Source organism: Geotrypetes seraphini, chromosome 10 (assembly GCF_902459505.1).
Source record: "Geotrypetes seraphini chromosome 10, aGeoSer1.1, whole genome shotgun sequence".
Taxonomy (NCBI): domain Eukaryota; kingdom Metazoa; phylum Chordata; class Amphibia; order Gymnophiona; family Dermophiidae; genus Geotrypetes; species Geotrypetes seraphini.
This window is the reverse complement of record NC_047093.1, coordinates 62,309,439-62,331,400: the sequence shown is the minus strand read 5'-3', so window position 1 is coordinate 62,331,400 and position 21,962 is coordinate 62,309,439. Positions and strand designations below refer to the sequence as shown.

Below are 21,962 nucleotides of genomic sequence, written 5' to 3'. Positions count from 1 at the left end.
TGGCAAGGCTGAGGATGTCAGAGTTCAGTTAAAATATGTGCTTTATAAGAAAATATAATAATGTGTTTTATAAAGTTTATAAGCATTGCTGGCCTACCCAGTGAGGTGTTCCTAGTGGTGGTGGCAGTGGCAGCGTTTCAATGTGTTGAGAGGAAGAGGTGGTCTGGGAAATTCTGCTGAGCAAACTCCGGGCCCATTTCCTCCTCCCAGTTAGTCCACTCCACTCAATTGGTTCACACACTGAGTGGGTCTTTGGGTGTTGTGCCTGGGTAGTTGTTTTGGGATCTCTTCCAGTGGTTTTTCAGTATCTCCTTGTGGTCCAAGGAAGGAAACTTTGTTAACCTTAGCATTGACCTTCAGAATATGTTTGTAACAGCGCTGCTTGTGTGGCATTAGGCTATGTAGTGATCGAAAGAAAAAACCAGACCTTTGCACATTTCTGCACTATATGGTGGGTGTATGAAGAGATTCACATTTCCTGCACAGCTAAGTCCGTGTGACGTTACCTTGTGCTGTATTTGACATCTAGCAAAGTCTCTGTTTGGAAGGAAAGATCTAAGCTTAAAAATGAAGTGGCCATAAGTTATGGTAAAAGCAGATAGCGTAGCTAGTTTTAAGAAAGATTTGGACAAATTCCTGGAGGAAAAGTCCATAGTCTGTTATTAAGACATGGGGGAAGTGTCTGCTTGCCCTGGATCGGTAGCATGGAATGTTGCTACTCTTTGGGTTTTAACCAGGTAGTAGTGACCTGGATTGGCTACCATGAGAATGGGCTACTGGGCATGATGGACCATTGGTCTGACCTAGTTAGGCTATTCTTATGTTATGTTCTCATCTGTAGGGGCCTTTGTTTTCACTTCTTATTTTAATGTATTTTTTTTCTGGGAACTTATTAGTGTTTTTTATAATGGGAACAAAAATGGAAGAGAATTAATGTGTGTGGATGGGGGTAACTAATTTCTTCAGCTAAATAATTCAATCCACCTCAACCAGACATAGGAGAACTCATGCACCATTTACACACCCTCCAACCAAAAACGTCAAAAGAAAAAAACTGTTCGACAACCTCCTAACACTCGACCCCCAACTCTACAACCTATTGACCTCGACCATAGACTACAAAACCTTCAAAAAAGAAATAAAAACCCTTCTATTCAAAAAACACAAAAAACCGAACTAACACAATCAGAACTGTCCCAAGCATCACCTGCAAGAACTCCGTATGTAATTCTGATGTCATGACAATTCAGACATAATTTATGTTGTTTGGAATAATGGTTACATATATGAGGTTCAATAAAAGAACATTTTCACTGCCTGTTTCTATTCTGACCATTTATTCCGTTTTATGGTTATTACAAAAAATATTTTTTTACATGGGGTGGGGGGGGTGTCAAAAAATGATGGACCCTGGGTGCCACATACCCTAGGTACGCCACTGATTTTGAGGATTAAAATTACTTAATTATAATATTGTAATCACATCATATGTCATATTGTATTAATAATTGGAAGGAGGGTGGGAGAAAATGATTGTTTTATGTATTACGGTACTTGTGTAGCTAATAGTGCGTTTTATGCAGTATTTTATGTTCAATTAATTGTATTGCACTGTCAAAATTTGAAAATCAATAAAGATTAAAAAAAAGTAAAACCTGTGTTAAGCATCTCATTACTATGCAATACAAGGTGATCTATTTATCACTTCATTAGAGCCCTTTAACATGTGATACGGGGCAAATAACAATTGGTTAGGTGCCCGAACACAACTTGATAACTTCCCCTCAATCCACCTTCCCAAAATTTTGATAATGAAACTTAATCATAGTCACTCCAATGCAACCCTTCCAAGGACAATCCTGTAAAAGTCTATAATTGGACATCATACTTTTAAGTAGTAAATTTTACTTTATACATAAAAGCCCAAGTAACAGTTATTTGAAAAGTGTCCACCCTCCCTGTCAGGAGCAGTACATGCTGATGGTTCTCTGAGTTCGTGGTCCTATTAAGGTATATATTGCTTTGCTTAACTACAGTTGCTCTTTACAACCTCTCAGAAGATGATGCCCTAGGCAACAGCCTAGTCTGCCTAATGGTTAAATATGCCCTGATCAGAAAATCCCATAAAATCATAATTATTGGTAGTCTCTGCCAGTGCAACTCAACTCAGTTTTATTTATAAACAGCCTTTCCTATGTTCAAGGCTATGTACAAACCACTAACTGCCAGACGCACTAAAGTCAGCGATTGTAGCTAAACCTGTTTTCACAGCTTTAGCAACAATCATTTTTACCTGCCCGATTCACAAAATGGCCCACTGCATGTTTTTCCCCTCGATCACCCATTTTCCGATCCAGCCATGCCAATTAGCTAAAACCCTGTGCAAAATAGCCAAACAATTGATGCAAAAAAACAAAACATGGGTTTTAGCAATTGGAAAAAAACTGATAGGTCTGCCTGGTTTTTTTCATTTTTTTTTTCAATGGCACAGATATTTTGCGTGTCCCATTAAAAAAAAGAAAAAAAGTCCCCCACTACCGATAATGACCCTCCCTGACGAATATGGCACTGGGAATTACCTGCCCCCCCCCCAAAGAGAGAAAATTGGCAGGAGGGATGCCCACTCCCTCCTGCCAACAGAGACACCCCTGAACCTCCCCTTCCCCCTTCCTCCTCCCCCCCAAAAAGGGCAGGAGAGATGCCAACGCTCTCCTGTCAATGGAGGTCCTCCTGAACTATCCCTCCCCCTTCCTCCTGAAAAAAATGGCAGGAGGGATGCTCACTCCCTCCTGTCACCAGATGCTCCCCCGAGCTCCCCCAGTACCTTTGATAGAAGCTGGGAGTTGGAGGGAAGCATGGTAACTCCAGATCTGAGTCCCACCTGTCGAAAATGACAGGCCTTCCCCTCTCTGGTGCATCATGTGATGCACAGGGAGGGGCCTAAGGTCTGATGTCTGAGCAAATCAGGATCTTAGGCCCCTCCCCATGCATCACATGGAATACAGAGGGAGGAGCCTAAGGCCCTGATTGGCTCAGAAGCCTTAGGCGTCTGAAGGGCCTTAGGCATCTGAGCCAATCAGGCCCTTAGGCTCCACCCTGTGCATCACATGGTACACCAGAGAGGGGAAGCCTATCATTTTTGATGGGCAGGACTCGGATCTGGAGGGACCATGCTTCCTTCCAGCTTCCATCATCTACCAAAGGTACGGTGGAGTTTGGGGAGTGGGAGGGGTGTTCAGGGGAGCATCTGGTGACAGGAGGGAGTGGGCAACCCTCCTGCCTTGTTTGTGGGGAGGGAATGGTTTGGAGGGCCTTCATTGGCAGGAGGGAGTGGGCATCCCTTCTGCCAATTTTCTCTCATGGGAGGGTGGAGATGGCATGGCAAGAGGGAGTGGGCATTCCTCCTGCCAATTTTCTCTCGGGGGGTGGGTGGAGATGGTATGGCAGGAGGGGGGAGGGTTGGTTGGTTCCCGGTGCCGAGACGTAGGAGATGGCTTTTTTTCTTTCCTTTTTTTAATGGGGAAAGATATTGTGCATGTGTAACACACACACAACATCTGTCCATTAAAAAAGAAAAAAGGTCTCCTGCTCCGAATAACTGAGTGGCAGGGGCTGCTTTTAGGGCTTCCCCTGCCTCTCAACAGCTCAGGCTTCCGTTTGCCAGCTTTACACATGTGTGAGAATCAATCTCACACTGATCAATCGGATGAGAAATACTCAAACCTCCGCACAAATTATTTGCATGCAATCTTTTTGGAACATTGATCTCTCTTCTGCAATCAGCCAGAGAATCAGCTAACAGTAATCCAATCGGTATTAGCAATTATGTTTAGTGCATCCAGGCCTAAGTCAACTGCAATATACAAAACAAGATATAAACAAAGAACAGGCAGCGAGAAAACAGAAAAACAGACCATCATCCATAATACAATAAAAACATATCAACATAAAATCAACATTAAAAAAATCAAGGGCTTCCCTAAAACAACTACAGTTATCAAGACCAGGAGGGTGGTATGAGTTTACCAGATCTTAAAGCATATAATGTTGCTTGTTATCTGAGAACAGTATGCGACTGGATGCTCCAAATCTAATAATATTGTGACCTTGATTTTGAACCAAAATTTGGCAGAGGATTTGCATCTAGCTTATATAATACATGCAAAACCAGCCAATTTGCCTCCAGCCCTGCAGCAACATCCTTTGGTTAAATCTGCAAGATGGGTGTGGAGAAATTTTTGAAAACATTATTAACTACGCCCTCATTGTTCTTGATATCTGTCCTTGGTTGGCAATACGGATTTTCCAGCAGGATATACAGATGGTAAATTTCATCATTGTGCAAGCTAAGGTCTGACTAGACTTTCTCATGTATTAGAGGAGGACAATGATGAGGTGACTTTAATGTCATATGAAATCTTGCAAAATATTCATACTTTAAAATTACAAGACTGGTATTCATACCTCCAGCTGAAACATTATGTACAAGACTATATTATTCTAACTGTAATGATAGTGAAGGATGATACCAAGGAGTTTTTATATTACACTTCTTTAGTTGCTTTGAATTATTGTATAATGTTATGTATGTTATTTTGGAAACCTCTGAGACTCCAGGCGGTGTATATACATTTTTTTAATAAATAAATACTGAGGAATAATGAACAAGACTTTATAGAATCTGATTTCAATGACCATTGGCCAGTGCAGGCAGTTACAAAGGGCTTGGTGGGTAGACTTTACTGGGGTTTGATAATGCCACAGGGACTTCATCTACTGCATAGAGAGGTGGCTCTCTGAATTGAAGACTTTGGCTAAAATACTACTACTTGTCACTTATATAACGCTGAAAGGCATACACAGCACTGTACATTTTGACATTTATAGATGGTCTCTGCTCAGAAGAGCTTACAATGTAACTTGGACCGACTTGGACCTCTGTGTATGTGTGGCTGTCGACGCTATGACATCACGCATGCGCGTGACATCATCGCATTGACGTCCATGTACTATCAGGTGGGATGAAAGGGGATAGATTCCGTACAAACGTAAGGAAGTTCTTCGCCCAGAGAGTGGTGGAAAACTGGAATGCTCTTCCGGAGCCTGTTAAAGGGCAAAACACCCTCCAGGGATTCAAGACAAAGTTGGACAAGTTCCTGCTAAACTGGAACGTACACAGGTGAGGCTGGACTTATTTATAGCATTGGTCTTTGACCTGGGGGCCGCCGCATGAGTGGACTGCTGGGCACGATAGACCACTGGTCTGACCCAGCAGCGGCAATTCTTATGTTCTTATGTAATGATTTTCAGTGGCACTATCTGAACAATATTACTGAAAATCAAGGGATAGTCAGTGGCACTTATTCAAGCAGCAGTAGATAAGTACATTTCAGCATTGGGTCCATACTTTTTCTGTTTTTTTCCAATAAACAATAGAGTGGCAAGTACCATATATACTCAAATACAGTACAAGACAATCTGAATATAAATTGAGATATCCTTTTTCCCCAAAAACGTAGTGAAAAAAAAAAAAAAAGAAAGAAAGAAGGTTGACTCGAATATAAGCCGGGGTGGGGGAGGTAGTTAATATTCATGTGCCCTTCCAGGCTCTGCACCTAGTCCCCCCTCCCTCCCTGTCAGGATCTGCACCCTACCCTGCCAGGCTCTCCATCCTGTCCCTACTCCCTTCCTGCCACGCTTTCCACCCTGTCCCACCTCCATGCCCTGTACCCAGTCCTCCAGGTCTCCACTGAGCCTGCCGTATGATCTGGTGGTCCAGTGGTAGGTCGGGCAGGAGGGATCCCTCCCATCTCCTGTCCTGGCCAACTCTTACAATTTTTTTACCTCCCTCCGTGTACCTTTTTGAATCTCTGGTGATCCAGCACTCCTGCCCCATGCTGAGCCCCTCCCTGAATGGCTGCCTTGAGTTCTCATGGCCCACAATGTACTGAGCATGAATGAGCTTTTTGCACTCCTGCTCGGCCCTCAGCTGCCCCCTGAATGGCTGCCGCCAGTTCTCACGTGTCCTGCTTTGGTTCACTTTAACACAAGTTAGCATGACTCCAGATGGACAGACAGAATAATAAGCTTTTCAGACATGTTGAGCCACACTAAAAAGTCAAGAGCCTGATATTTAAACGGCAAAGCTAGAAGGATGCTAGGGTGCACAGGAAGATGTATGGCCAGTAGGAAAAAGAAGGTATTGATGCCCCTGTATGACCTCATTTAGAATATTGTGTACAATTCTGGAGGCCACACCTTCAAAAAGATATTATAAAGGATGATTTGGTCGAGAGGAACGCTACTAAAATGGTGTATGGTCTTTGCCATAAGGCATATGGGGGACAGACTTAAAGATCTCAATCTATATACTTTGGAGGAAAGGCGGGAGAGGGGGAAATATGATAGAAAGGTTTAAAGACCTACATGGCAAAAATGCGAATGAGTCAAGTCTCTTTTATTTGAAAGGATGCTCTGGAATGAAAGGGCATAGGATGAAGTTAAGAGGTAATAGGCTCAGGAGGAATCTAAGGAAATACTTTTTACAGAAAGGTTGGTAAGTACATGGGACAGTCTCCCGGAAGAGGTGGTGGAGAAGGAGACTGTGTCTGAATTCAAGAAGGCGTGGGATAGGCACACGGGATCTCTTAGAGAGAGGAAGATATATGGCTACTGCGAATGGGCAGACTAGATGGGTCATTTGACCTTTTTCTGATATCGTGTTTCTCTGTTTCTATAGCTGCCACAGGCAGTGCCTATAGAGAGGACAAACAGGCTCTTGGTTGCGCCAGCACTGCCTGGTGGAGCTATGATCTCCCTTCTGCTTCAAGGATGCACTTTATATCATTGCAGCACTTACATGCAGTAGCTGTCAGTGCCAGAGATCAGTACACAGAAGGGGGAGATGTAAAGAGAGGGCTTTTAGACATTGCCATTTAGGTGCCCAAAGGTCCTGGTACCTAGTGTATAAGCACCTTAAACAGCAGCACTTTCAGGTGTCTGTATAAGCATAAAATGCTAAATAAGTCTCCGGGTGCCCAGATAGGGGCTGGCACTGAATATCCTGGCAGAAATCCTTGATGGAATCAGTAGCAGAAGCCTTTATTTAATGCTAGTCATTCACCTGGTCCCTTTCTACTAAGATGTCTGCCATCTGTTGTAGAGTGGTTTCAATTCGTTCCTTGTACATCTTGGAGTCCTTCTTCAGAGTCTGGCACTGCAGCTCAAAAACTTCTCTCTCTTCCACATACTGTCAGGAACAAAGAGATGAAAGAATGTTCATTGTTAGACTTTGGAAGCAAAGTAAATAGCCTAGGAGCATCTTTATGAATATAAAATACTATATGAGAAATGTTACCATATATTCAGTTTTTGTTTTGTTCCTTTCTTGTGCTGTTTTAGCTATTATGTATGTGCACATTTGTAAACCACCTAGGAATTAGATGGTATAGAAACTTTTACAATACATAAATATGGTGTGGCTTGGAAGGTAAGGGTGTTCATTGAGTTACTCTATTTCTCTGAAATATCCACAGCCCAGTGGCGTAATAAGGTGAGGGGGGAGGGGCAAGAAAGGCGGACCACCCTGATCACCATCTTAGTGGGAACATCGGCACAATTCCATCTCCCACGCCATTCTTGCATCCTCCCTTCTCCACCTCCTTAAATCTTCGCCAGCGTGAGCAATTATTCCAGCCTACTGCTCACGCCAGCCTGGCTCCCCTCTGAAATCACTTCCAGGTCACAGGGCCAGGAAGTGACATTAGAAGGAAAGCCAATGCCAGCGTAATCAGCAGGCCAGAGAATCTGCTAGTGCTGGCAAAGATTTAAAGAGCTACAGAGGGGAAGGGAGAGTGTGGTGTGGGGAGCAAAGTGGACATGGAAAGAGTGGGGGGGCAGAGAAGGCGGCATGGGGGGGGGGGCACCACCTACCCTCACTATGCCACTGCCAGAGCCTGCTTTTCAAAGCTTCCAGCAACTCCCCCAATCTATTGAGCATTGCCGCCCCACCCCCATCGATCCAGCATGATTCACATTCCAGCACACCCCCCCATGAGTACTGCACCTCAATCCCAATCCAGCATCCCCCCTCCAATCTATGGATCCAGCAACCCCCCCCCCAATCTAGCACTCCACCTCACCTTGATCCAACACCCCCCACACCACCACACCACTTACTCCACTTCGATCCAGTAGCACTGAAAAGTCCCGCGATGAAAGGGTGGCTCTTAAAGGGCCGCGTTGAATGGTCCAATTCTGTGTAGTTCTGATTTCACTATTGCACTCGCTAAGAAAAGCAAGCCTACAGCTCTGTGCTTGCAAAAGGTAAACCCCCCAATAAATAAACTCTGTGGGCAAATCTAGGTTGTCTTGGAAAGGAGCATGACTATGCCTAGGTTGTAATTTATAGGAGGGGGGTCTATTTGTTTTATTTCTTCCCTACTTACCTTGTCTTGGAGGTCTTCAGCTTGCCGAATGTCCTTTCGTAAATTGTAAACAGTGTTCACCAAATCCTGGTATTCTTCCAGGGCTTGCCTGCGATCGTTCTCTAGAGTCTGGATATAGAGCCTGTTCTTCTCAGCTTTCCCTTCGTTTGTAAACTTGATTGTTGAAAAACAAATGGAATCCCAAAGTGAGATTCCTTAGGGGTGCAGATGAGACATGCAATGTATCTGGACTTGGGCAATCAGCAAAGTGGGGGGTGGGGGGGGTCAATATTCAGCCAGCAGCAGTTAGCATTGTGCTGACCACCATTGGCATTATTCCTGGATATTCAATGCTGGGCCATGTCCGGGCTTCGGCACTGAATATCCGGTTTATGTGGAGCCAGCTAAGTCAATATTCAGCGCTTAACCAGCCATTGGTTACTGTATAAAGCTAGGACTGTGTTTTATGCAGTCAACCTGGCTGGGTAAGTGCTGGCTCCGCCTCCTTAACACCCCCCAAAATAGCCAGTTTATAAGTAGTTGCTAAGGCCTGGATTCTCTAACCGGCGCCATGGTCAATGGCTGCCTTAGAAACGGCCGCCGATCGCATGTCAATCATGTGATGGCTCCGGTTAGATAATCGTGCCTCTGGCTAAGGTAGAGGCCTACATTTCCGTCGCCTACCTTGGATGTGAATCATGCCTCCGTAGGTGTTTCATGGCACCTGATGCCACCTACAGTGGCATTAGGAGCCATAAAGCACCCACAGAGGTGCAATTCCAGTGATGATTTTTTAGGCGATGTTAGGCACCTTGAAAAGCATTGTGTTGTTCACTGAGCTTGAGCGCCTTCTGGTGCCTAAATAAATTATGTCATTTAGAGAATCTGGGCTTAACTGCTAATTTTCAGTGGTGATAACTGGTTGAGGGCCAATGAATATTAGTGGATAGCCTCAAAAAAGCAATTTAACTGGACAGTAGCCTTTTCTAACCAGTTAAACTGTTCTTAATATCGACCAGAAGGCTATCATTTTACACTGAAAAGTGGTTCCTGATGCATATTATGAGGGCAATTTTAAAAACCATTTATGTGCATAAAATACTTTTAAACGTGCATACTTTATGTGCATACACTGATGTTTGTAAAAACTGTCACTGCCTATATGTGCATAGAAGTAAGCTCTACAGATAATTTAGCAAAGGCTTGCATGTGATTGATGCACATTTAATTATTTATTTCAAACTTTCTATACCACTTTCACTAACATGTAGGACAAAGTGGTTCACAAAATTAATAAAATAGGGGTGAAAAAGAAATACAACTTAAACAGGAAGTATACAGTCTTCCAGGTTAGAAAGCCTTCTGACATTCAATCGATGCAGAGTAGTGCACAAAAGATTAGTTCATAGCTCTAAGCTAAAGAATGACATAGGGACAAATTTTTCTCCATCCCTGCAGGAACTCAATTTCCCCGTCCTGTCCCTGCAAGTTTTGTCGCTGTCCTTGTCCCATTCCTGTAAGCTCTGCCTTAACTGCACAAGTCTCAGACCCTTATGAGGACAGAGCTTGCAGGAATGGGCCAAGGACAGGAAATTAACTCGCTGGGACGGGATGGAAAAATCAGGGCTGTGGAGACGGAGTCAAGGAGTCGAAGACAATTTTTGGTACTGGAGTTGGAGTTATAGGTACCAGATACTGAGGAGTCGGAATCGAAGGATTTATCTACCAACTCCACAGCCCTACTGGGGCTGTGAAGTCAGAGTTTGAGTCGGAGTCGAAGACAATTTTGGGTACCTGGAGTCGGAGTCATGGGTACCAGAAACTGAGAAGTCGGAGTCAAAGGGTGTTATGTAATGAGCCCTGGGAAAAATGAGTCCCGCAGAGATGGGGCAAAATTTGTCCTCATGTCATTCTTTACTCTAAGTTAAAATGCCATAGGCCTGTTCAAAAAGCCAGGTCTTAATAGCGCTTTAAACTCTTTCAAGGATAATTCACATTGTATCGTTTTTGGAAAGGAGATCTATAAGGAAGGAGTAGTGAGGTAGAAAGTGCTCCGTCTGGTAGATTCATGTAGAGCTTTCTGAGGACTAGATAGGATCATATGGTGATCATTTAATCATCTCAGTATACATATGGCCATATAGGGAATTGTGAGAGAAGATAAGAATTGTGGAGTTCCTAAATGGAACGTGCAAAGTAGAATCTTAATTTTTATGTGGAATTCTATTGGAATATAACTCTCCAAAATATGGTGAGACACACTAAAATCTTTAAGACTGTTGTAGGTTGTTGACTTGTACTTTAGTCAAATCTTAAAGAATTCTATTGGAAGCCAATGATGACTTTTCAGAGAAAATGTAATGTGTTCCGATTTATGTAGGCGACATAGCATATGTATTTTGTAAAGTTTGTATCTTCTGTAAGGTCAAATTTGGTATCCCATAGCAGACAATATTACAATAGCCTCTTCTAGTCATGAGTAACGCAAGTATAAAAAAATGAAACGTATCATGGTTAGAGTATGGTCAGATTGAACGTACACTGTGTCTGAACCAGAAAGCCGTTTTTTCATAATGAAGAAATTTGAGGTATGAATGAAAGTCAAAAATGATACCGAAATATTGGAAGTTATCCATGGGGAGGATATTTGTACCAAATAAGGAAAGAGAAATAGGTGGACGTTGGTGACAACCAGTAAGCCGACAAAAATGTTTCTAGGGGCAGAATCAACACATGCACATATCATAACTCTTTTTACCTGACATTTTCATTACCTTAAAAATTTTATGTCATCGCTTATTTTATTCCTTCAAATTTTGAATGTAATTCTTGTTTTAGTTTGGATGTAATCCGCCTTGAACCGCAAGGTAATGGCGGAATAGAAATCACTAATGTAATGTAATGTAATAAAATGCTGAAATTCATGCTTATGTTACTCTTGCCTCAGAATAGTTGTATCTTCATGTAGGCGGATAATATACACCAAGTTTGTAAGGGAGACTATGCACTCAGTTTCCTGTACAAAATAGGTATATCCTATGCACCTTGTTATAAAATTATCCCTCTCTGGAAGGCGCATTCTAGGTCAGTCATCTGAATGAGATGGCACTCTCTACTGTCAGATGGTAAAGAACATAAGAACATAAGAACATAAGAACTGCCATCTCCGGATCAGACCCATGGTCCATCAAGTCCGGCGATCCGCACACGCGGAGGCCCAGTCAGGTATACACCTGATGTAGTTTTAGTCACCCATATCCCTCTATGCCTCTCATAAGGAGATGTGCATCTAATTTGCCTTTGAATCCCAGCACAGTGGATTCCTTGATAACCTCCTTTGGGAGAGCATTCCAGGCGTCTACCACTCGCTGCGTAAAACAGAACTTCCTGACATTTGTCCTGGACTTGTCCCCCCTTAGCTTCAAACCATGTCCTCTTGTCCGTGTCGTGTTGGACAATGTAAATAATTTATTTTCCTGCTCTATTTTATCGATGCCTTTCAGCATTTTGAACGTCTCGATCATGTCCCCTCGCAGCCTTCTCTTCTCAAGGGAGAACAGTCCTAGTTTCTTGAGTCGTTCCTCATATTCCAAGTTCTCCATACCTCTTATTAACTTCGTTGCTCGTCTCTGCACCCTCTCTAACAGTTTTATATCCTTCTTTAGGTTGGGAGACCAATGTTGGACACAGTATTCCAAGTGTGGTCTGACCATTGCTCTATAAAGCGGTATTATGACTTTCTCCGATCTACTCGTGTATTCAATTCCTGCAACAGGAAATTCTGTTACAGTAGTAAAGAGCTCGAGAAATCCCAGTCACCAGGTCACCATAGCAACTGGAAATTTGTCCCTGGTTCCTGTGATTTTTTTTTTTTTGCCAATGCTGACGCAGGAACTCTCATGCTGGTCTCTGCTCCTCCTCCCTCCCTTTCAAGGCTTCCTCTGTCCCGTGCATCTTCAGAAGTCTATTGCTGCTCACAGAAAGACAAACTAGTAAGCACAGGGCTTTTCAGTCTCTTCTGTGCTTCCAATACCCTGTTGATCCTGCCCTCCCTGAAAGCATATATCTGAGACAAGACACGTCAGAGTGGGTGGGACCAAAAGGGTCTTGGAAGAAAGCCAGGGTCTAAATGCCACATTTTTTGGTGAGCAGTAACAGATTTGGGGAGTGAATGGAGGCAGCCCTGGAAGAGATGGAGGAAGCAAGGAACAGAGGCAGCCCTGAAAGTGTGTGTTGGGGAGGGAGAAGTGCAGATACAGCCCTAGAAGCGGTGAAGGGGATAGATGCAGCCCTGTAAATGGTTGAGGGGATGGAGACAGTCCCAGAAGCTGTGAGGGATGGCAGATGCAAAGCATAGGAAGATGTTTGACCCAGGACTTTAAAGATAAGTCTCGATTAAATTTTGTATTCAAGTTTAAAAGGTGGATTCTTATAAAATTTAAGCTGATAAAAATAATAATAGACATTTAGTGGTATATGAGCCTATGAGGAAGCACCAGCGGCAAAAAGCCCCATAAATTGATATTTATGGGGTGCCGCTTCTGATGGCTCTGTAAACACCACTTGAGAATTGTTTGTAAGGCTGTGAAAGTAATTTATTGCAAAGCTTTGTGAAGAAATTCTTCAGCATATAAATGGAATGATTTGCACAACTTTGTAAAACCTGGTATGTTAGCAAATCTGAAAACCTTCTCAGCTGGTTTAAGTGACTAAATTGGAGCAGAGCAGTGCACCAAAGCAAAAGTTGGCTCAGTTGGCTCAGCACATCACAACCCCCATGAGCTGGCATTGGGTGAAGAGAATGAGCTGGACTGGGTGATGACCAGGTGAGGAGGGAGTTTCCAGTGGCATTCAGGAATGCATTAAGGGCCTGATTTACTAAGACTGTTTTTTGTCTTCCTTGTCCAAGAGAAAAAGTAAGTTTAATAAATCAGGCCCTAAAAGAGCTCACATAGAATGTCCCCCTACTACTATTTATTATTTCTATAGCACTATCAGACGTATGCAGTGCTGTACATTAAACACACAAGAGACGGTCCCTGCTCAAAAGAGCTTACAATTTAATTATGAAAGGCACACTGGACAAAAATGATGAATCAATATATGCTGCTCATGTAGGGAAATGCTTCAATGGAGAAAGGAGAAGGGGAGTTGAGAGAAGTTTAAGCTGCTGGTTTCTAAGTTTAAGGGCTGGGTCCTAAATCCCAACAAAATTTGTCAAGGCCTTCAGTAGCATTATTCAGGAAGAGAGAAAGAAAAACGAGCTAGTGTACAGAATTTTTTATGATGATGCTTAGGGGCTGGTGAAAGACCAACACTTTCAATAACTTTGGCATATCATCATATGCAAGCTTTCGAGTGATAATTTTCCTTTAATTCTGCCCAAGTGGCCCCCGAAGTATGGAAATTATGCAAGACCATATGGTAGTCCCATCCTCTCCATTCACCTAAGCTTCCCGTTAACAAATAAAGCCCTCCGAGAGGCAGGACCATATCAGGGACCTGTGACTTTGTACTAACTCACAGGCCTCATTGTCCATTTTCCTCCTTTTGCTGCTGCTGCTAGTCTAGAACCAATCAAATGAGAGAAGGAGAGTGGAGGAGAAGGACTGGACCCTAGAAAGAGCTCTGGGGAGGGTAAAGAAAAGTGGGAAGTAGAGGACTTGAGAAGAATTCATGAAGGAAAGGAGAAGATCCATTAAGTGGTTACATCAAGCCCCTGATGAAGGTGAACTCCTCTCCTCAATCCTGAATTATCAAAAGAGGGACATTCTTTGAACTATTTGCTTGGTGGCCCAGAACTGAACTTGCATCACTGAACAAAATGTAGAACACAAAGGCATGGGAAAGGGTGAATCATAAAAGCAAGCATCTTACCTTCAGAGCATTTTCCAGCTCCTGATTCTGGGCTTGCAAAAGGTCATTCTTACGTTGCATTTCACAGAAGACATCTTGGCTTGGTCTTAGCTCTATTGCATGTTTCAGCTTCAGTGTATGCTTCCTCTCTACTTTACAGTCATCCTCTGCCCTCATCAGTTTCTGCTTGAGTTGTTCGATCTAAGGGAAGGTTTGCAAGCCATTTATTAGGTTGTTAATTCAGGACAAGATAGTTTGATCTAGTATCTATAATTCTGTAAAATTTAGCATTACATATTGAAAAACAGCCCAACTTTCACATGAAAGACATTGTCAAGAAATACGCTATGAAGCCGCATTGCTCAGCTTTGATATTTGAGCGCACTGATTCTGTTTACATTTAGGAACAGTGAGAACAGAAGGAAGGAAGAGAGACAACCTCAAGCTGAAAGTCCCGGTTCCTCATCAGTAGAGTATTCTTTTCTTCACTTTGCTTAGCGAATTTCAAGGCCAGGTCATAGTTCTCATCTTTCTGCTTGTTCAGCTCCTCACTGAAGGTATCTCGCTCCTCTTTCATCTTCTGCACCCTGTCCTGATGCATGCGCAGCTCGCCATCCTTCATCTGCAGTTGCTTGATGGTGTCCTCTTTGGCACTCAGCCACATAGTCAGTTCTTTGGATCTGCTCTTCTCCTCTTCAATGATCTGTTGGAGCTTCAAGATCTCATTCATGAGGAGCTGTGTGAGGCTGGACTCACCTGCAGTGTCTATGCAACAAATACAAGCATCGAGTATCACAGTTGCTTTTCAGGGGCACTCAATAAGAAACTGGCATTTGTGGAGATGCTTACAGTGGTGCTTACAGGATTAACAATCTATACTAGCAATGAGAACTTAGGAAAAGGAACAGTGCTGAAAACAAATGTAGCTTTGAAAGAGACATCATGAATGAGAATGGAAGTCTACCAAAATGTCTCTGTGCCTTCTTAAGACACAAAAACCCCCCAATTCACATTATTGTCCCTTTGTATCATCAAATTGTAGCTTAAAAAGTTCCCATGAATTATAAAATTTCATCACTCTGTGTTCTGACTGGCAAACAGACAAAATTATATTAATAGTAACTCATCATGGACTGCCACAGCTAAAGCAATAGTACATCCAGGGTAGACTTAAGTTATTCCTGCTATGTTAATTAGATAATGACACAGGAACAGAATTTTGTCCCTGTCCCTGTGATTAACCACAGGACACCATCCCCATGCCATTCTTTAAGGAGAGAGGGAAGAATCAGAGTATGAATGGGCACAGCCACTGACCCTCAAGCCTTGCAATGAAGAATGCTGGTGTAGAAGGACTGAGGTTGAGATGGACACTAAAGAATGACATGAAATGGTTTCCTGCAGGGCCAGGATCGGAGACACATTCTCTCCCCTTGTCAGATTTCTTATATGTCTTTGCTTTCAATATCAATGGCACCGATGACCTTTATTTTTTCTGTTTTGCATTCCTGCATTGATTCTGTTGCTGTGACACCACACAATACTTCCATAAGAACCAATACAGACAACAATGGGTTCATTAACTGTGACAAATGCTGGATATCATGGTCTTAAAATTTACTAATAATCATCTTGATTTTTCACTGCATATAAATTCTATATCAAAGCTGCCCTCAGCTTGGAATAGTTTAATTCATCCTATTACCATACAAATGACACTAAAGCAGACAAGATATGTATTTTCGACTTCTTAGGAACCATTGCTTTAAAAACATGATATATGTCTTGAATGGAGTGTTGATAAGCATTACCTATGATCATGGAGAAGACCCTGGTCGGTTCTTTCCCAGTTATTTTCATATATAAATGTGGATAATAGAGTTCCAGGCTCTCAAGAAATGCCACATAACCTTTTTTGCCGGTCCTGTAGAGAATATCCATCAGAACACCTATAATACAAAGGTTGGGTACTCAGTTAAGAGATGAAATGCCATAAGCCCCAATTATTAGGGCTTTATCTGCCCTTTAAAGCTAGGATGACCATTTAGATCCAAGTCCAGAGGGCATATTGAGCCAGAGAAGTGGAATTGCTTAACTGTAATAGGGGGTTCTTTTGACACCATAGACTATTGGCTTTTTAATTTAGTTGGCTTAGTTCATTTTAGAGTTTGGGGCTGTTTATTCATTATGTATTTGTAGTTTTTTTATTCTTTAAATTACGAGCCCACCTCTGTGTCATCATACCTTGACTTATTTTTTGATATAGCACGATAATTCTTGTCTATCTTGCATGACCTTTTATGACTTTTATGTTTATCATTTGTTATGATCCACTTAGCTCTCTTTCATATGTGGGCATTTTTGAATGGTTATATAATAAATTGTTTATGAGAGGTCTCTTCAATTGCATATGAGACCAATATGAGTGATCATATTTTCAAAATATTTTGTTGTGACCTCCTTTAAATATGTTTTAGCTTACAGTGGGCTTACTTTTTATGCATATTTAACAGAGATGATATTTAATATTCCGTTGTATCCTTGCTTTATAGTGTGTCTACGTTTTTATGTATACTAAACATAGATGATTTCACAGTCATATGATTTAAGCCTACATAAAGGGCTCCTTTTACAAAGGTGCGCTAGGGCTTTAACGCGCGGAATAGCATGCGCTAAATTGCCGCGTGTGCTAGCCGCTACTGCCTCCTTTTGAGCAGGTGGTAGATTTTCAGCTAGCGCGTGCTAATCCAGTGCGTGCGTTAAAAACGCTAGCGCACCTTTGTAAAAGGAGTCCATAGTTTATGGATTAATTTGATTATTTCAATCTTTTATTATTTTATTGAATTAGATATTATCGGTCCTTTTTATCAAGCAGCACTTTTTAGCGTGGGTCGGTATGGCAAATTCTCTGACGCTCATATGAGCGGTGGAGCGTTTACCTCACCAGCCCGCGTTAAAATCCTCTAGTGCAGCTTGATCAAAGAAGGGGTATTGTTTTTACGGTGTGTTTGTTTGACATAGTTTTTTTTAATATAGTTTCTGTTCTTTTCCTCCCCTTGTTCCTATATATTTTTAGACTCTTGATGTAGCTGAAACACAGGCTTGTGTTGAATCAATAAGAAGCCATGAGAATAAATAAAGTCATCTCCACTGTTATGCTTTCTGGGTTCCCTGTAGACAATAGGAAATGCAATCCCATGCATGGTGATGTCATCCTGAAATTGCTGACACATAGAACTTTCTCTTTAAACCAGTATGCCATTTCTAAACTGCTCTTGTGAGCCTCTACCCTTCTTCATGCTCTCCAACCACTCTTATACTTTAGTTTAAGATATAGCTAAAAAGTTTGCAGTTGTTACAGGGAAGAGAACTGGATCACATATGCAAATAAATTAATTAAATGAAAGGAAAAATTGCAAGACAGCTTCTGTCATATAATGTTTATATTGGAATATAGAAGCAGGTAAGAAGCAAAAGGTTCATTAAAGCAATTTAAAAACTGTTTTTGATCTAAACAGAAAACTCCATGGGTTGGTAGCATCAGGATGACATCATCAGTTGTGGGACTGCTTTGCCTTTTATGATAGAGAAAAAGGAAATTATTTTTATCCATGGATGTGGAGCTATATAGTTGTCCAGAGGAGGAGCAGAGTGAGCCTGGTCTTCAAAAGAACCACACTTTAATAGCAACCAAAATAGTACATACAAAGAGTCATTTAAACAAACGTAGGACTTGACATGAATCGTGTTTCGGCAATATGCCTGCCTTAGGAGTCCAAAGATGCTTGACAATGCTGTGACATTAGTAGTGTTAGTCAATGCCTATTGTATGTTGCATCACATGTGCCAAGAATAGTTATCTTCATCACAGCAGCCTGTAAATACAGTTTGAGGACCAATGTTGAAGGCTGTAGAACTGTCTAGAATGATTCATGACCTGGTTGGGGCAAGATCAGTACTTATGTGTCAACAGGAACAATGTTTCCTGGTCTATGATTTTCTTCTTTGATTTGAATATTGTTTGATGTCACACCAATGATATTACCTAGCCATTATGATATAGATGTGATGTAACAAAGTAGTTGCCTCAGTCATTCATATTGCAATTTACCATGAATATTCCATGCCATATTACAATCTGTTATGTGACCCAGAGCTACGTAATATTAGTATATGAATAAATAATAAGAGCGATATAAGTTTGTTACAGAGATTCAACCAAATCTGTAAATATCTGGGCTGTTAGCACACAAGCAAACAGGCTAATCCAGAATTGTACTTGTTCCTTAGCATGCGTGGAGGTGTGGCTCTTTATTTATAGTATTTATATACCACTTATAGCCTAAGTGGTTTACATTCAGGTCCTCAAGTATTTTTCCCTGTCTGTCGTGGTGGGCTCACACAATGTACCTGCGGCAATGGAACAGCAAGGGATTTGAACCCACAACCTCAGGGTGCTGAGGCTGTAACTCTAACCACTGTGCCCTAAGAAAATAAGAATTACAAATTATAATAAGACAAAACAATCTGTTCAGCTGACCTGAGGAAACATGGCAACTCTAGTCCCTTCCCAAAGCACTGTGGAGCTGGTAGTCCTTCTAATGCCTTATGTTTAGAAGTACTCACCAACTTTTCTCTTCCGAATGACGAGATTAGGGTCATTAAACACCTGCTCTTCATCATCTCTGTTTATAATGCGACACTGTCTGAGATAAGGGGTGATTCGTATAGGGTCAATAATTGAGACAAGTTTTACACGATAGTTCTCCAGCTTATTCCAGCACTCTTCATCATCCTCTTCCACGTCCCACATGGTAGGCGATGAGAAGCTCCAATGAGATTGATCCTCTCTGCAGATTGCACAGAAGGGAATTACTGAATTGTAGGAGGAATAAGACTATAGCAGCCAGGGCTGTGGTACACCAAACCTTTGACTTCAACTCCAGTTCTGACTCCTACTGATATTAGGCTTTCATTTTTATTCTGGATCTAAAGTGCTGGTCAATATAACTTATATTTATCAGAATTTTAGGTTCAGGACAAATATATATAAGTATATAATTATAAATTTACCTTATATTATAATGCTGTAAGTTATTATTTTAAAGGTGGAGTCAGAATCAGTACACTCTGACTCCACCCAAAATTACTTCTGGTTGCATAACTTTGACTCCACGGCCCTGGTAGCAGCTGCATGTTAAAATATCATGATATGATATTTTAGTTAAGGGAATAATGGGTTACATGTAATGTAATGTAATTTATTTCTTATATACTGCTACATCCATTAGGTTCTAAGCGGTTTACAGAAAATATACATTAAGATTAGAAATAAGAAAGGTACTTGAAAAATTCCCTTACTGTCCCGAAGGCTCACAATCTAACTAAAGTACCTGGAGGGTAATAGAGAAGTGAAAAGTAGAGTTAGAGGAAAAATAAAAATAAAATAAACATTTTAACAAGACAGCATTGATCTAAATACTTTGGAAGGTAGAAGAGAGGAGAGAAAGGAATAGAAGCAGAAGGGGGAGCCGTTGAACAGTAGAATTCTGGAGAAATTTAAATGATAGAAAGGCAAAACAATAGATAAGATTAAAGATAAATCATAAGCTGGAAAGAAAAATAAAATAAAATGTCTATCCATTTCTATTTTTGATGGACTTATAACAGTAGGGTATTGTGTCTGTGTACAAAACAAGGATGAAGAACATTGGCACAGTGAAGGTGACCATAAACTGCTGAGAAACTTTATTATTCAAACTTAAAAGACTTGTCACAAATGTGTTTCAGCCCTATGGTGTTCATCAGGAGTCTCTTCAATTTTGTATATATTAAAGCACTTCATCTATGCATGGTAGCTTGCTGTAAAAGTGTTGAAGCAATCTTGAAAGAAAGCAATGGTCCAAAAAGGTTTGCCATTTCTCTCAAATGTAGCTATCTGATATGTGTTAAGTAGAGAATGACATGGGGACACATATTTCCCCATCCCTGCAGGAACTCAATTTCCCTGTCCTGGCCCTGCAAGTTTTGCCACTGTCCCTGTCCCATTCCTGTAAGCTCAGCCTTAACTGCACAAACCTCAAACACTTATGATTTTAAAGTGTTTGAGGCTTGTGCAGATGAGGACGGAGCTTAGGCATTGGTGGAATGAGGCATTATGACATCACAATCTGAGCTCTAGAATGTTGCTACTTATGATTTTCAAGTGTTTGAGGCTTGTGCAGATGAGGACGGAGCTTAGGCATTGGTGGAATGAGGCATTATGACATCACAATCTGAGCTCTAGAATGTTGCTACTTATGATTTTAAAGTGTTTGAGGCTTGTGCAGATGAGGACGGAGCTTGCAGGAATGGGGCAGGGACAGGAAAATAACTTGCCGGGATGGAATGGGAAAATGAGTTCCTGAGGGGATGGGAAAAAATTTGTCCCCGTGTCATTCTCTAGTGCTAAGCTGCTCATCTCTGAAAAAAAAGGAAAGAGGACAAGAATTTGTACTCACATTATACAAGTTTTCATACGTAACTTGAAATGGAATTTACTTTATTCACAATTCCTAAGATTACGTAGACTTTGTACCGACATGACAGAATTTGAACAACAGGCTCCCAACTATGGCAGAAAATTCATATAGAGAGGGTATCCAGAGAAGTATGTTAAGGAGTATTTATAGAAAGCTAGGATGCAAGATAGAGAACTTCTTCAACAAAACAAAGGAAAAAAGATGGGCCAGGGCTAGTCTGCACCTTCCGATTCTCACATCTCTCGAGAGATATCCAATGTATAATTAGGAAGAATTGGCACATCCTAGAAGCTCATGGATGTATTCATGGCATTTCATCTGTTCTTGTCTATTCAAGACCAAAGAATCTTAGAGAATACCTTGTTCCCTCAACTTTACCTGAAGTAATCAAGGATTAAGGAAGACTTCAGGACATTCACCATGTGGATCCAGTGTGTAAACATTGTATGTCACAGTCAGAATTCACATATCCATTTACAAAACAGATAATTCAATTAAGAAATAAAACATTTGCAATACACAATCAGTCATTTATGATATTATTTGTTCCTGCAGACTCTGGCATATAGAAAAGACTAAGAGAATGATCAAGGCGAGGATTATTGAGCACAGAAGTTGTGTTTCCAGAAATATACAGTCAGCACCTATCATTAAGCATTGGTATGAAGTTAACCATACCATGGATGAGATTAAGTTCTTTGTTATCAAAGTTGTACAAGCAAGATTTGTAGATTTGCTTATAGATTTGGAACTTCTGAAGGAAGAGCAAAGGTCAATTTTCATTTTAATACCATCATACTTCATGGTCTCAACGCAGAACTTAATTTGAGTCCTTTTCTGTGATATAAAGTTCTTTGCATTTATTTTTTGGACTTCTTTATACTTTGGTTCACCAATTTTGCAACATACAGTTTTCTGGTTTCTTTCCTTTTTTTGTTTTATGTGTTTTTATAGAAGACACCAGTGTGTTATGAGGATGCAAATTATAGTCATGCTTAATTTTGAGCTATTAAAAACCAAAAAACTGATCTTTTTTCAAGAATCCCCACCCAAACTTTTAGAATAGCTATAAACAAATAGGGTAATGGGAAATTGTTGAATAGTCACATACGTACTTTCAATTTTTATAAGTAAATTCATCATCCCGTTTTTATCAATT

The 21,962-nt window shown here is 41.2% G+C and overlaps 1 protein-coding gene across 4 annotated transcripts in view; it reads right to left on the bottom strand.

The window, feature by feature from the left end:
• CARD9 (caspase recruitment domain family member 9) overlaps positions 1-21,962 on the bottom strand; it is a 53,038-nt gene that overhangs the window by 7,729 nt on the left and 23,347 nt on the right. For all 4 annotated transcript variants that reach the window (XM_033961842.1, XM_033961843.1, XM_033961840.1 and 1 more), the window contains exons 2-7: positions 18,909-19,132; positions 16,094-16,231; positions 14,722-15,047; positions 14,304-14,483; positions 8,448-8,600; positions 7,124-7,249 (exon numbers count right to left, since the gene is read on the bottom strand). In XM_033961842.1, coding sequence (XP_033817733.1) covers positions 7,124-7,249; positions 8,448-8,600; positions 14,304-14,483; positions 14,722-15,047; positions 16,094-16,231; positions 18,909-19,132 — 1,147 coding nt within the window. The remainder of the gene's footprint in view (positions 1-7,123; positions 7,250-8,447; positions 8,601-14,303; positions 14,484-14,721; positions 15,048-16,093; positions 16,232-18,908; positions 19,133-21,962) is intronic.